This window comes from Heptranchias perlo, unplaced genomic scaffold (genome assembly GCF_035084215.1).
Source record: "Heptranchias perlo isolate sHepPer1 unplaced genomic scaffold, sHepPer1.hap1 HAP1_SCAFFOLD_313, whole genome shotgun sequence".
Classification (NCBI taxonomy): Eukaryota; Metazoa; Chordata; class Chondrichthyes; order Hexanchiformes; family Hexanchidae; genus Heptranchias; species Heptranchias perlo.
The window spans coordinates 34084-49533 of NW_027139325.1; the positions used below are offsets into that span (position 1 = coordinate 34084).

Genomic DNA, 15450 nt, shown 5'->3' on the forward strand with positions numbered 1-15450 from the left:
ACGGAGAATGGAGAGAGTATAGAGAAAGGAGAGAGTTCTGAGAAAGGAGATAGTATAGAGAAAGGAGAGAGTACGGAGAAAGGAGAGAGTATAGAGAATGGAGTGAGTTCGGAGAAAGGAGAGAATAGAGAAAGGAGAAAGTTTGGATAGAGGAGAAAAGACCCAGAAAGGAGAGAGGATAGAGAAAGGAGAGAATACGGAGAGAAAATCGAGAGTATGGAGAAGGAAGAGATTACGGAGAAAGGAGTGAGTACGGGGAAAGGAGAGAGTATGGAGAAAGCAGAGAGTACAGAGAACGGAGAGAGTACAGAGAACGGAGAGAGTGTCGAGAAAGGAGAGAGTATGGAGAAGGGAGATAGTACGGAGAAAGAAGAGAGTTCTGAGAGAAAGGAGAGAATAAGGAGAATGGATTACAGAGGGAAAGGAGTGAGTATAGAGAAAGGAGACAGTATGGAGAAAGGAGAAAATACCGAGAAAGGAGAGAGGATAGAGAAAGGAGAGAGTACAGAGAAAGGAGAGAGTACGGAGAAAGCAGAGAGTGTAGAGGAAGGAGAGATTACGGAGAAAGGAGAGAGTATAGAGAAAGGAGAGAGTACGGAGAAAGGAGAGAGTACAGAGAATGGAGATCGTACGGAGAAAGGAGAGAGGATAGAGAAAGGAGAGAATACAGAGAAAGGACAGAGTACGGAGAAAGGAGAGAGTATAGAGAAAGGTGAGAGTATAGGGAAAGGAGAGAGTACGGAGAAAGGAGAAAGTATAGAGAAAGGAGAGAGTACGGAGAAAGGAGAGAGTATAGAGAAAGGAGAGAGTATCGAGAAAGGAGAGAGTATCGAGAAAGGAGAGAGTACGGAGAAAGGAAAGAGTATAGAGAATGGAGTGAGTACGGAGAAAGGAGGGAATAGAGAAAGGAGAAAGTTTGGAGAGAGGAGAAAATACCCAGAAAGGAGAAAGGATAGAGAAAGGAGAGAATACGGAGAGAAAATCGAGAGTATGCAGACGGAAGAGAGTCCGGAGAAAGGAGAGAGTATGGGGAAAGGAGAGAGTATGGAGAAAGTAGAGCGTATGGTGAAGGAGGAGAGTACGGAGAGAAAGGAGAGAATAAGGAGAAAGGATTACAGAGGGAAATGAGTGAGTGTAGAGAAAGGAGAGAGTACAGAGAAAGGAGAGAGTACGGAGAAAGGAGAGAGTACGGAGAAAAGGGAGAGAATAGAGAAAGGAGAGAGTACGGAGAAAGGAGAGAGTATAGAGAAAGGAGAGAATACGGAGAAAGGAAAGAGTATTGAGAAAGGAGAGAGTACGGAGAAAGGAGAGAGTACAGAGAAAAGAGAGAGTACGGAGAAAGGAGAGAGTATAGAGAAAGGAGTGAGTATAGAGAAAAGAGAGAGTACGGAGAAAGGAGAGAGTACTGAGAGAAAGGAGAAAATAAGGAGAATGGATTACAGAGGGAAAGGAGAGAGTATCGAGAAAGGAGAGAGTGTAGAGAAAGGAGAGAGTATGGAGAAGGGAGATAGTACGGTGAAAGAAGAGAGTTCTGAGAGAAAGGAGATAATAAGGAGAAAGGATTACAGAGGGAAATGAGTGAGTATAGAGAAAGGAGACAGTATGGAGAAAGGAGAAAATACCTAGAAAGGAGAGAGGATAGAGAAAGGAGAGAGTACAGAGAAAGGAGAGATTACGGAGAAAGGAGAGAGTATCGAGAAAGGAGAGTGTACGGATAAAGGAGAGAGTATCGAGAAAGGAGAGAGTACAGAGAAAGGAGAGAGTATAGAGAAAGGAGAGAATATAGAGAAAGCACAGATTACGGAGAATGGAGAGAGTATAGAGAAAGGAGAGAGTTCTGTGAAATGAGAGAATATAGAGACTGAAGAGAGTACGGAGAAAGGAGAGAGTTTTGAGAATGGAGTGAGTACGTTGAAAGGATAGAATAGAGAAAGGAGAAAGTTTGGAGAGAGGAGAAAATACCCAGAAAGGAGAGAGGATAGAGAAAGGAGAGAATACGGAGAGAAAATCGAGAGTATGGAGAAGGAAGAGCGTACGGAGAAAGGAGTGAGTACGGGGAAAGGAGAGAGTATGGAGCTCGTAGAAAGTATGGAGAAGAAGAGGTTATCAAGAAAGGGGAGAGTATGGAGAACGGTGAGAGTGTACAGAAAGGAGAGAGTATAGAGAAAGGAGAGAGTACGGAGAAATGGGAGAGTATAGAGAAAGGAGAGAGTACGGAGAAAGGGGAGAGTATGGAGAAAGGTGAGAGTGTAGAGAAAGGAGAGAGTACGGAGAAATGGGAGAGTATTGAGAAAGCAGATAGTATGGAGAAAGGAGAGAGTATGGAGAAAGCAGAGAGTACGGAGAAAGGAGAGAGTATAGAGAAAGGAGAAAGTTTGGAGAGAGGAGAAAATGCCCAGAAAGGAGAAAGGATAGAGAAAGGAGAGAATACGGAGAGAAAATCGAGAGTATGCAGACGGAAGAGAGTACGGAGAAAGGAGAGAGTACGGGGAAAGGAGAGAGTATGGAGAAAGTAGAGAGTATGGAGAAGGAAGAGAGTACGGAGAGAAAGGAGAGAATAAGGAGAAAGGATTACAGAGTGAAATGAGTGAGTGTAGAGAAAGGAGAGAGTACAGAGAAAGGAGAGAGTACGGAGAAAGGGGAGAGTAAAGAGAAAGGAGGAAGTTTCGAGAAAGGAGAGAGTACGGAGAAAGGGGAGTGAAAGAGAAAGGAGAGAGTTTCGAGAAAGGAGGGAGTACGGAGAAAGGAGAGAGTATAGAGAATGGAGTTAGTTCGGAGAGAGGAGAGAGTACAGAGAAAGGAGAGAGTATAGAGAAAGTAGGGAGTACGGAGAAAGGAGAGAGTATAGAGAAATTAGAGAGTACGGAGAAAGGAGAGAGTATAGAGAAAGTAGAGAGTGCGGAGAAAGGAGAGAGTATAGAGAATGGAGTGAGTTCGGAGAAAGGAGAGAGTACAGAGAAAGGAGAGAGTACGGAGAAAGGAGAGAGTATAGAGAATGGAGTTAGTTCGGAGAAAGGAGAGAGTACAGAGAAAGGAGAGAGTACGGAGAAAGGAGAGAGTATAGAGAATGGAGTTAGTTCGGAGAAAGGAGAGATTATAAAGAAAGAAGAGAGTAGAGAAAGGACAGAGTACGGAGAAAGGACAGGTTACGGTGAAAGTAGAGAGTATAGAGAATGTAGTGAGTACGGAGAAAGGAGAGAGTGCAGAGAAAGGAGAGAGTACGGAGAAATGAGAGAGTACAGAGAAAGGAGAGAGTACGGAGAAATGAGAGAGTACGGAGAAAGGAGAGTGTATCGAGAAAGGACTGCGTACGGAGAAAGGAGAGAGTAGAGAAATGTGAGAGTACGGAGAAAGGGGAGAGTACAGAGAAGGGAGAGAGTACGGAGAAAGGAGAGAGTATAGAGAAAGGTGAGAGTGTAGAGAAAGGAGAGTGTATGCAGAAAGGAGAGAGTATGGAGAAGGGAGATAGTACGGTGAAAGAAGAGATTACTGAGAGAAAGGAGATAATAAGGAGAAAGGATTACAGAGGGAAAGGAGTGAGTATGGAGAAAGGAGACAGTATGGAGAAAGGAGAAAATACCGAGAAAGGAGAGAGGATAGAGAAAGGAGAGATTACGGAGAAAGGAGAGAGTATAGAGAAAGGAGAGAGTACGGATAAAGGAGAGAGTATCGAGAAAGGACAGATTACGGAGAATGGAGAGAGTATAGAGAAAGGAGAGAGTTCTGAAAAAGGAGAGAATATAGAGAAAGGAGAGAATACGGAGAGAAAATCGAGAGTGTGGAGAAGGAAGTGAGTACGGAGAAAGGAGTGAGTACGGGGAAAGGAGAGAGTATGCAGCTGGTAGAGAGTATGAAGAAGAAAGAGAGTACGGAGAAAGGAGAGAGCACGGGGAAAGGACAGAGTATGGAGAATGGAGAGAGTATAGAGAAGGAAGAGAGTATGGAGAAAGGGGAGAGTATGGAGAAAGGTGAGAGTGTAGAGAAAGGAGACAGTATAGAGAAAGGAGAGAGTACGGAGAAATCGGAGAGTATAGAGAAAGGAGAGAGTACAGAGAAAGGAGAGAGTACGGAGAAAGGGGAGAATATGGAGAAAGGTGAGAGTGTAGAGAAAGGAGAGAGTATAGAGAAAGGAGAGAGTACGGAGAAATGGGAGAGTATTGAGAAAGGAGATAGTACGGAGAATGGAGAGAGTATCGAGAAAGGAGAGAGTACGGAGAAAGGAGAGAGTATAGAGAAAGGAGAGAGTACGGAGAAAGGAGAGAGTATAGAGAAAGGAGAGAGTACGGAGAAAGGAGAGAGTATGGAGAAAAGAGAGAGTACGGAGAAAGGAGAGAGTATCGAGAAAGGGGAGAGTAGAGAAAGGAGAGAGTACGGAGAAAGGAGAGAGTATGGAGAAAGGAGAGAGTATGGAGAAAGGAGAGATTATAGAGACAGGAGGCAGTACGGAGAAAGGAGAGAGTTTTGAGAAAGGTGAGAGTACGGAGAAAGGAGAGAATAGAGAAAGGAGAAAGTTTGGAGAGAGGAGAAAATAACCAGAAAGGAGAGAGGATGGAGAAAGGAGAGAATACGGAGAGAAAATCGAGAGTATGGAGAAGGATGATAGTGCGGAGAAAGGAGAGAGTACGGGGAAAGGAGAGAGTACAGAGAAAGGAGAGAATACAGAGAGAGAGTACGGAGAAAGGGGAGGGTGTATAGAAAGGTGAGAGTACGGAGAAAGAGGAGAGTACAGAGAAAGGAGAGAGTGCAGAGAAAGGTGGAGAATATAGAGAAAGGAGTGAGTACAGAGAAAGGAGAGCGTACGGAGAAAGGAGAGAATAGAGAAAGGAGAAAGTTTGGAGAGAGGAGAAAATACCCAGAAAGGAGAGAGGATAGAGAAAGGAGAGAATACGGAGAGAAAATCGAGAGTATGGAGAAAGTAGAGTACGGAGAAAGGAGAGAGTACAGGGAAAGGAGAGAGTACGGAGAAAGAAGAGAGTATGGAGAATGGAGAGAATATGGAGAGAGAGCACAGAGAAAGGGGAGAGTTTAGAGAAAGGTGAGAGCGTAGAGAAAGGAGAGAGTATGCAGAAAGGAGAAAGTATCGAGAAAGGAGAGAGTACGGAGAAAGGGGAGAGTATAGAGAAAGGAGGGAGTTCGGAGAAAGAGGAGAGTACAGAGAAAGGAGAGAGTACGGAGAAAGGGGAGAGTATATAGAAAGGTGAGATTGTAGAGAAAGTAGAGAGTACAGAGAAAGGTGAGAGTACAGAGAAAGGTGAGAGTACAGAGAAAGGAGAGAGTATGGAGAAGGAAGAGAGTACGGAGAAAGGAGAGAGTACGGGGAAAGGAGAGAGTATGGAGAAAGAAGAGAGTACGGAGAAAGGAGAGAATATGGAGAGAGAGCACAGAGAAAGGGGAGAGTTTAGAGAAAGGTGAGAGTGTAGAGAAAGCAAAGAGTGTGCAGAAAGGAGAAAGTATCGAGAAAGGAGAGAGTACGGAGAAAGGGGAGAGTATAGACAAAGGAGAGAGTATGGAGAAAGGGGAGAGTATATAGAAAGGTGAGATTGTAGAGAAAGGAGAGAGTACAGAGAAAGGGGAGAGTACAGAGAAAGGGGAGAGTACAGAGAAAGGAGAGAGTTCAGAGAAAGGAGAGAGTACGGAGAAAGGTGAGAGTATAGAGAAAGGAGAGAGTATATGGAAAGGAGAGAGTATAGAGAAAGGACAGATTACGGAGAAAGGAGAGAGTACGGAGAAAGGAGAGAGTACGGAGAAAGAGGAGAGTACAGAGAAAGGAGAGAGTATGGAGAAAGGGGAGAGTACAGAGAAAGGAGAGAGTACGGAGAAAGGGGAGAGTATAGAGAAAGGTGAGATTGTCGAGAAAGGAGAGAGTACAGAGAAAGGGGAGAGTACAGAGAAAGGAGAGAGTACGGAGAAAGGGGAGAGTATAGAGAAAGGAGAGAGTATATAGAAAGGAGAGAGTATAGAGAAAGGACAGATTACGGAGAAAGGAGAGAGTACGGAGAAAGGAGAGAGTATAGAGAAAGGAGAGAGTACGGAGAAAGGAGAGAATAGAGAAAGGAGAAAGTTTGCATAGAGGAGAAAATACCCAGAAAGGAGAGAGGATAGAGAAAGGAGAGAATACGGAGAGAAAATCGAGAGTATGGAGAAAGTAGAGAGTATGGAGAAGGAAGAGAGTACGGAGAAAGGAAAGAGTACGGGGAAAGGAGAGAGTATGGAGAAAGAAGAGAGTATGGAGAAAGGAGAGGGAATTTAGAAAGGAGTGAGTGTGGAGAAAGGAGAGAGTACAGAGAAAGGGGAGAGTATAGAGAAAGGAGAGAGTACGGGGAAAGGAGAGAGTATGGAGAAAGAAGAGAGTATGGAGAAAGGAGAGGGAATTTAGAAAGGAGTGAGTGTGGAGAAAGGAGAGAGTACAGAGAAAGGAGAGAGTATAGAGAAAGGAGAGAGTACAGAGAAAGGAGAGAGTACGGAGAAAGGGCAGTGTATCGAGAAAGGTGAGAGTGTAGAGAAAGGAGAGAGTATAGAGAAAGGAGAGAGTACGGAGAAAGGGGAGAATATGGAGAAAGGGGAGAGTATGGAGAAAAGAGAGAGTACAGAGAGAGGAGAGAGTATGGAGAAAGTAGAGGGTATGGAGAAAGGAGAGAGTACAGAGAAAGGAGAGAGTACGGAGAAAGGAGAGAATATGGAGAAAGGAGAGAGCATGGAGAAAGGAGAGAGTATAGAGAAAGGAGAGAGTACCGAGAGAAAGGAGAGAATACGGAGGAAGGATTGCAGAGGGAAAGGAGAGAGTATGGAGAAAGGAGACAGTATGAGGAAAGCAGAGATTACGCAGAAAGGAGAGAGGACAGAGAAAGGAGAGAGTATCGAGAAATGAGAGAGTATAGAGGTAGGAGAGAGTATGGAGAAAGGAGAGAATATAGAGGAAGGAAAGAGTATGGAGAAAGGAGAGAATACGGTGAGAAAATAGACAGTATGGAGAAAGGAGAGAGTACGGAGAAAGAAGAGAGTCTGTAGAGAGGAGAAAATACAGAGAAAGTAGAGAGTACGGAGAAAGGAGAGAGTATAGAGAATGGAAAGAATATGGAGAAAGGAGTGAGTACGGAGAAAGGAGATAGTACAGACAATGCAGAGAGTACAGAGAAAGAAGATAGTACGGAGAATGGAGAGAGTATGGAGAAAGGAGAACGGAGAGAGTATAGAAAAGGGCAGAATACTGAGAAAGGAGAGAGTACAGAGAAAGGAGAATGTATGGATAGAGGAGAAAGTACCCAGAAAGGAGAAATGATAGAGAAAGGAAAGAGTATCGAGAAAGGAGAGAGTACAGAGAAAGGGGAGAGTATTGAGAAAGGAGAGAGTACTGAGAAAGGAGAGAGTATAGAGAACGGAAAGAGTATGGAGAGAGGAGAGAGTATGGAGAAAGGAGAGAATACGGAGAGAAAATAGAGAGTATGGAGAAAGAGAGAGTATGGAGAAGGAAAAGAGCATGGAGAAAAGAGAGGGAATGTGGAAAGGAGAGAGTACCGAGAAATGAGAAAGTTAAACAAAAGGAGAGAGTATGAAGAAAGGAGAGAGTATCGTGAAATGAGAGAGTACGGAGAAAGGGGAGAATATAGAACGGTTAGAGTGCAGAGAACGGAGAGAGTATAGAGAATGGAGAGAGTGTAGAGAAAGGAGAGAGTACAGAGAAAGGAGAAATTATAAGGAAAGGAGAGAGTACGGAGAGAGGAGAAAATACAGAAAAAGTCAAGACTATAGAGAAAGGAGAGAATATTGAGAGAAATGAGAGAATACAGAGAAAGGAGAGAGTACGTAAAGAAATTAGTGAGTATGGAGAATGGAGTGAATACGCAGAAAGGAGAGAGAACGGAGAAAGCAGAGAGTAGAGAGAAAGGAGAGAGTACAGAGAAAGGAGAGAGTACGTTGAAAGGAGACAGTACAGGGAAAGGACAGAGCATAGAAAAAGGTCAGAATACCGAAAGAAAGTAGGGAGTACTGACAAAGATGAGAATACTGATCGAAAGGAGAGAGTACGGAGAAAGGAGAGTGCACAGAGAAAGGAGAGAGTACAGAGAAAGGAGAGTGTACAGAGAAAGTATAGAGAAAGGAGAGAGTACGGAGAATAGAGAGAGTACGGAGAAATGAGAGAGTACGGAGAAAGGAGAGAGTACGGAGAAAGGAGATAGTACAGAGAAAGGAGAGCATGGAGAGAAAGGAGAGAGTACAGAGAAAGGAGAGAGTACAGAGAAAGGAGAGTGTACAGAGAAAGTATAGAGAAAGGAGAGAGTACGGAGAAAGGAGAGAGTACGGAGAAAGGAGAGTGTATAGAGAAAGGAGAGAGTATGGAGAAAGGAGAGAGTACAGAGAAAGGAGAGAGAACAGAGAAAGGAGAGAGAACAGAGAAAGGAGAGAGTACAGAGAAAGAAGAGTGTCGAGAGAAAGCAGTGAGTACAGAGAAAGGAGAGAGTATGGTGAAAGAAGAGAGTGCAGAGAAAGGAGAGAGTACGGAGAAAGGAGAGAGCATGGACAAAGGAGAAAGTACAGAGAAAGGAGAGCGTAGAGAGAAAGCAATGAGTACAGAGAAAGGAGAGATTATGGAGAAAGGAGAGACTATGGTGAAAAGAGAGAGTACTGAGAAAGGAGAGAGTATAGAGAAACGACAGAGTACGGAGAAAGGAGAGAGTAGAGAGAAAGGAGAGAGGATGGAGAAAGGAGAGAGTTTTGAGAAAAGAGAGAGTACGGAGAAAGGAGAAAGTGCGGAGAAAGGAGAGGGTAGAGAGAAAGCAATGAGTGCAGAGAAAGGTGAGGTTATGGAGAAAGGAGAGAGAAAAGAGAACGGAGCGAAAATAATGAAAGGAGAGAGTACAGGAAAAGGAGAGAGTATGGAGAAAGGAGGGAGTACAGAAAGGAGAGAGTACAGATAAAGGGGAGAGTATGGAGAAAGGAGAGAGTACAGAGAAAGGAGAGTGTAGAGAGAAAGCAGTGAGTGAAGAGAATGGAGAGAGTATGGTGAAAGCAGAGGTGTAGAGAAAGGAGTGAGTACAGAGAAAGGAGAGAGTACAGAAAGGAGAGAGTATAGAGAAAGGAGAGAGTATGGAGAAAGGAGAGAGAATGGAGAAAGGAGAGAGTACAGAGAAAGTAGAGAGTATGGAGAAAGGAGAGAGTACAGAGAAAGGAGGGAGTAGAGAGAAAGGAGAGAGTACAGAGAAAGGAGAGAGTATAGAGAAAGGAAAGAGTACAGAGAAAGGAAAGAGTACAGAGAAAGGAGAGAGTACAGAAAGGAGAGAGTACAGAGAAAGGAGAGAGTACAGAGAGAGGAGAGAGTATGGAGAAAGTAAAGGGTATGGAGAAAGGAGAGAGTACAGAAAAAGGAGAGACTACGGAGAAAGGGGAGAGTATAGAGAAAGGAGAGAGTACGGAGAAATGAGAGAGTATAGAGAAAGGAGAGAGTACAGAGAAAGGAGAGAGTACAGAAAGGAGAGACTATAGAGAAAGGAGAGAGTACAGAGAAAGGAGAGAGTGCAGAGAAAGGAGAGAGTATAGAGAAAGGAGAGAGAACAGAGAAAGGAGAGAGTGCAGAGAAAGGAGAGAGTATAGAGAAAGGAGAGAGTACAGAGAAAGGAGAGAGTGCAGAGAAAGGAGAGAGTATAGAGAAAGGAGAGAGTATAGAGAAAGGAGAGAGTACAGAGAAAGGAGAGAGTACAGAAAGGAGAGACTATAGAGAAAGGAGAGAGTACAGAGAAAGGAGAGAGTGCAGAGAAAGGAGAGAGCATAGAGAATGGAGGGAGTCCAGGGGAAAGGAGGGAGTCCAGGGGTGAGGGGCCAACAGCCATCTTTGACCGCTGTGCCACTGGTTTCCCTGAAGGGGGCGCCACCGAGGGCCGGTTCGACAGCGCCACCCTCTGGTGCCCAGCGGTACTGCCGTGGGCGACCATTTTGTTTCCCCCCTCTCTCCCTCCCTCCCAAATATAACCTGACGTTTATCAAATCGCGCGTTCGGAGAATCGAGGGGTGGGGGAAGGGGCTGAAATTGGCCTCAGTGCCCCTCGGGGGGAGGGTGGGGACTGAATTAAAAACTGAGGGTGGGAAGGGGGCAGGACGTCCCACCGCGACCAGGCCTCGATCGAGGGCGTCCCCCCCTCCGCCATCTTGTCCCTCCGTGTCGTCCGTGGCCGCTCTGTTTGTGACCGTTTCGCTGTCTGCTTTCTTGCTCCCTCCACCCATCCTTCCTCCTCCTCCTTCCTCCTCCTCCTCCTCCTCCTGCCTCCGCTCGCACTGACCCTCGAGTGAGGCTCCATCCACACCGGCTCCAAAGCGACCCTCATTGACCATCAGCTCCCCACCCCGAGTGCTTTCCTGTTCCATTAAATGGTCAACTTTGTCAAACCCTCAGTCTCCATTTGCAGTTTGTGGCTTTCTTTCCGAGCGTCTCCAAACTCCGCACCAGGCCGCAGACGGGGCCTGGGACTTGCCTGGTCCCGTTTCAGGGCGTGGGGACGGCTCGCCCCCGCCCGCCTCACGCACACGCACGCAACGCAACGCCATGCCCCAAACTCGGCACTAGGCCCGAAATGAAGCCTGGGCCCCCGGGCTGGGGCTCGCCGGTCGGACGCAGGGAGGAGCTGGACCGCCCACCAGGCCGCTTCGGAGCCCAAATCACCGGGAGGAGGCCTCTTAAAGGGGCAGGCCGCCCACGGCCGGAGAGGGAAGACCCCGAACTTATCTCACACGCACAGCTCACTGCTCTGATCTCCAAGCGACATCTTCAATTCATCTGAACATACACCCTGGGAGTGTTTGACGGGACAGTGTAGAGGGAGCTTTACTCTGTATCTAACTCTGTACCTGCCCCTGGGAGTGTTTGACGGGACAGTGTAGAGGGAGCTTTACTCTGTATCTAACCCTGTACCTGCCCTGGGAGTGTTTGATGGGACAGTGTAGAGGGAGCTTTACTCTGTATCTAACCCTGTACCTGCCCTGGGAGTGTTTGACGGGACAGTGTAGAGGGAGCTTTACTCTGTATCTAACCCTGTACCTGCCCTGGGAGTGTTTGACGGGACAGTGTAGAGGGAGCTTTACTCTGTATCTAACCCTGTACCTGCCCTGGGAGTGTTTCATGGGACAGTGTAGAGGGAGCTTTACTCTGTATCTAACCCTGTACCTGCCCTGGGAGTGTTTGACGGGACAGTGTAGAGGGAGCTTTACTCTGTATCTAACCCTGTACCTGCCCTGGGAGTGTTTGATGGGACGGTGTAGAGGGAGCTTTACTCTGTATCTAACCCTGTACCTGCCCTGGGAGTGTTTGATGGGACAGTGTAGAGGGAGCTTTACTCTGTATCTAACCCTGTACCTGCCCTGGGAGTGTTTGATGGGACAGTGTAGAGGGAGCTTTACTCTGTATCTAACCCTGTACCTGCCCCTGGGAGTGTTTGATGGGACAGTGTAGAGGGAGCTTTACTCTGTATCTAACCCTGTACCTGCCCTGGGAGTGTTTGATGGGACAGTGTAGAGGGAGCTTTACTCTGTATCTAACCCTGTACCTGACCCTGGGAGTGTTTGATGGGACAGTGTAGAGGGAGCTTTACTCTGTATCTAACCCTGTACCTGACCCTGGGAGTGTTTGATGGGACAGTGTAGAGGGAGCTTTACTCTGTATCTAACCCTGTACCTGCCCCGGGAGTGTTTGATGGGACAGTGTAGAGGGAGCTTTACTCTGTATCTAACCCTGAACCTGCCCCTGGGAGTGTTTGACGGGACAGTGCAGAGGGAGCTTTACTCTGTATCTAACCCTGTACCTGCCCTGGGAGTGTTTCACGGGACAGTGTAGAGGGAGCTTTACTCTGTATCTAACCCTGTACCTGCCCTGGGAGTGTTTGACGGGACAGTGTAGAGGGAGCTTTAGTCTGCATCTAACCCTGTACCTGCCCTGGGAGTGTTTGACGGGACAGTGTAGAGGGAGCTTTACTCTGTATCTGACCCTGTACCTGCCCTGGGAGTGTTTGACGGGACAGTGTAGAGGGAGCTTTACTCTGTATCTAACCCTGTACCTGCCCTGGGAGTGTTTGATGGGACAGTGTAGAGGGAGCTTTACTCTGTATCTAACCCTGTACCTGCCCTGGGAGTGTTTGATGGGACAGTGTTGAGGGAGCTTTACTCTGTATCTAACCCTGTACCTGCCCTGGGAGTGTTTGATGGGACAGTGTAGAGGGAGCTTTACTCTGTATCTAACCCTGTACCTGCCCTGGGAGTGTTTGATGGGACAGTGTAGAGGGAGCTTTACTCTGTATCTAACCCTGTACCTGCCCTGGGAGTGTTTGATGGGACAGTGTAGAGGGAGCTTTACTCTGTATCTAACCCTGTACCTGCCCCTGGGAGTGTTTGATGGGACAGTGTAGAGGGAGCTTTACTCTGTATCTAACCCTGCACCTACCCTGGGAGTGTTTGATGGGACAGTGTAGAGGGAGCTTTACTCTGTATCTAACCCTGTACCTGCCCTGGGAGTGTTTGATGGGACAGTGTAGAGGGAGCTTTACTCTGTACCTAACCCTGTACCTGCCCTGGGAGTGTTTGATGGGACAGTGCAGAGGGAGCTTTACTCTGTATCTAACCCTGTATCTGCCCTGGGATTGTTTGACGGGAGAGTGTAGAGGGAGCTTTACTCTGCATCTAACCCTGTACCTGCCCTGGGAGTGTTTGATGGGACAGTGTAGAGGGAGCTTTACTCTGTATCTAACCCCGTACCTGCCCTGGGAGTGTTTGACGGGACAGTGTAGAGGGAGCTTTACTCTGTATCTGACCCTGTACCTGCCCTGGGAGTGTTTGACGGGACAGTGTAGAGGGAGCTTTACTCTGTATCTAACCCCGTACCTGCCCTGGGAGTGTTTGATGGGACAGTGTAGAGGGAGCTTTACTCTGTATCTAACCCTGTACCTGCCCTGGGAGTGTTTGATGGGACAGTGTAGAGGGAGCTTTACTCTGTATCTAACCCTGTACCTGCCCTGGGAGTGTTTGACGGGACAGTGTAGAGGGAGCTTTACTCTGTATCTAACCCTGTACCTGCCCTGGGAGTGTTTGACGGGACAGTGTAGAGGGAGCTTTACTCTGTATCTAACCCTGTACCTGCCCCTGGGAGTGTTTGATGGGAAAGTGTAGAGTGAGCTTTACTCTGTGTCTAACCCTGTACCTGCCCTGGGAGTGTTTGATGGGACAGTGTCGAGGGAGCTTTACTCTGTATCTAACCCTGTACCTGCCCTGGGAGTGTTTGATGGGACAGTGTCGAGGGAGCTTTACTCTGTATCTAACCCTGTACCTGACCCTGGGAGTGTTTGATGGGACAGTGTAGAGGGAGCTTTACTCTGTATCTAACCCTGTACCTGCCCTGGGAGTGTTTGATGGGACAGTGTAGAGGGAGCTTTACTCTGTATCTAACCCTGTACCTGCCCCTGGGAGTGTTTGATGGGACAGTGTAGAGGGACCTTTACTCTGTATCTAACCCTGTACCGACCCTGGGAGTGTTTGATGGGACAGTGTAGAGGGAGCTTTACTCTGTATCTAACCCTGTACCTGCCCTGGGAGTGTTTGATGGGACAGTGTAGAGGGAGCTTTACTCTGTATCTCACCCTGTACCTGCCCTGGGAGTGTTTGACGGGACAGTGTAGAGGGAGCTTTACTCTGTATCTAACCCTGTACCTGCCCTGGGAGTGTTTGACGGGACAGTGTAGAGGGAGCTTTACTCTGTATCTAACCCTGTACCTGCCCCTGGGAGTGTTTGACGGGACAGTGTAGAGGGAGCTTTACTCTGTATCTAACCCTGTACCTGCCCCTGGGAGTGTTTGATGGGACAGTGTAGAGGGAGCTTTCCTCTGTATCTAACCCTGTACCTGCCCTGGGAGTGTTTGACGGGACAGTGTAGAGGGAGCTTTACTCTGTATCTAACCCTGTACCTGCCCCTGGGAGTGTTTGACGGGACAGTGTAGAGGGAGCTTTACTCTGTATCGAACCCTGTACCTGCCCCTGGGAGTGTTTGATGGGACAGTGTAGAGGGAGCTTTACTCTGTCTCTAATCCTGTACCTGCCCCTGGGAGTGTTTGACGAGACAGTGTAGAGGGAGCTTTACTCTGTATCTGACCCTGTACCTGCCCTGGGAGTGCTTGACGGGACAGTGTAGAGGGAGCTTTACTCTGTATCTAACCCTGTACCTGCCCTGGGAGTGTTTGACGGGACAGTGTAGAGGGAGCTTTACTCTGTATCTAACCCTGTACCTGCCCCTGGGAGTGTTTGACGGGACAGTGTAGAGGGAGCTTTACTCTGTATCTAACCCTGTACCTGCCCATGGGAGTGTTTGATGGGACAGTGTAGAGGGAGCTTTACTCTGTATCTAACCCTGTACCTGCCCTGGGAGTGTTTGATGGGACAGTGTAGAGGGAGCTTTACTCTGTATCTAACCCTGTACCTGCCCTGGGAGTGTTTGACGGGACAGTGTAGAGGGAGCTTTACTCTGTATCTAACCCTGTACCTGCCCTGGGAGTGTTTGACGGGACAGTGTAGAGGGAGCTTTACTCTGTATCTAACCCTGCACCTACCCCTGGGAGTGTTTGACGGGACAGTGTAGAGGGAGCTTTACTCTGTATCTAACCCTGTACCTGCCCTGGGAGTGTTTGATGGGACAGTGTAGAGGGAGCTTTACTCTGTATCTAACCCTGTACCTGCCCTGGGAGTGTTTGACGGGACAGTGTAGAGGGAGCTTTGCTCTGTATCTCACCCTGTACCTACCCTGGGAGTGTTTGATGGGACAGTGTAGAGGAAGCTTTACTCTGTATCTAACCCTGTACCTGCCCTGGGAGTGTTTGATGGGACAGTGTAGAGGGAGCTTTACTCTGTATCTAACCCTGTACCTGCCCTGGGAGTGTTTGACGGGACAGTGTAGAGGGAGCTTTACTCTGTATCTAACCCTGTACCTGCCCCTGGGAGTGTTTGATGGGACAGTGTAGAGGGAGCTTTACTCTGTATCTAACCCTGCATCTACCCTGGGAGTGTTTGATGGGACAGTGTAGAGGGAGCTTTACTCTGTATCTAACCCTGTACCTGCCCTGGGAGTGTTTGATGGGACAGTGTAGAGGGAGCTTTACTCTGTACCTAACCCTGTACCTGCCCTGGGAGTGTTTGATGGGACAGTGTAGAGGGAGCTTTACTCTGTATCTAACCCTGTACCTGCCCTGGGAGTGTTTGATGGGACACTGTAGAGGGAGCTTTACTCTGTATCTAACCCTGTACCTGCCCCTGGGAGTGTTTGACGGGACAGTGTAGAGGGAGCTTTACTCTGTATCTAACCCTGTACCTGCCCCTGGGAGTGTTTGATGGGACAGTGTAGAGGGAGCTTTACTCTGTATCTAACCCTGTACCTACCCTGGGAGTGTTTGACGGGACAGTGTCGAGTGAGCTTTACTCTGTATCTAACCC

The 15450-nt window shown here is 47.6% G+C and overlaps 1 protein-coding gene across 1 annotated transcript; it reads left to right on the forward strand.

The window, feature by feature from the left end:
- The first annotated feature begins 216 nt into the window (after positions 1 to 216).
- On the forward strand, positions 217 to 10004 carry LOC137311235 (processed variable antigen-like). The gene is made up of 3 exons (XM_067978553.1): positions 217 to 358; positions 1139 to 1575; positions 5212 to 10004. The coding sequence occupies exons 1-3, from the start codon at positions 217 to 219 to the stop codon at positions 5410 to 5412; spliced, it is 780 nt and encodes a 259-aa protein (XP_067834654.1). The 3' UTR covers positions 5413 to 10004.
- Positions 10005 to 15450: the final 5446 nt, after the last annotated feature.

Coding starts and splice junctions, on each gene's coding strand:
- LOC137311235 (XM_067978553.1), top strand. CDS start 217: ATGGAGAAGGAAGAGATTACGGAGAAAGGAGTGAGTACGGGGAAAGGA. Junction 359..1,138: donor GAGTATGGAGAAGGGAGATA/GTACGGAGAAAG, acceptor GAGTGAGTGTAG/AGAAAGGAGAGAGTACAGAG. Junction 1,576..5,211: donor GAAAGGATTACAGAGGGAAA/TGAGTGAGTATA, acceptor GAGATTGTAGAG/AAAGTAGAGAGTACAGAGAA.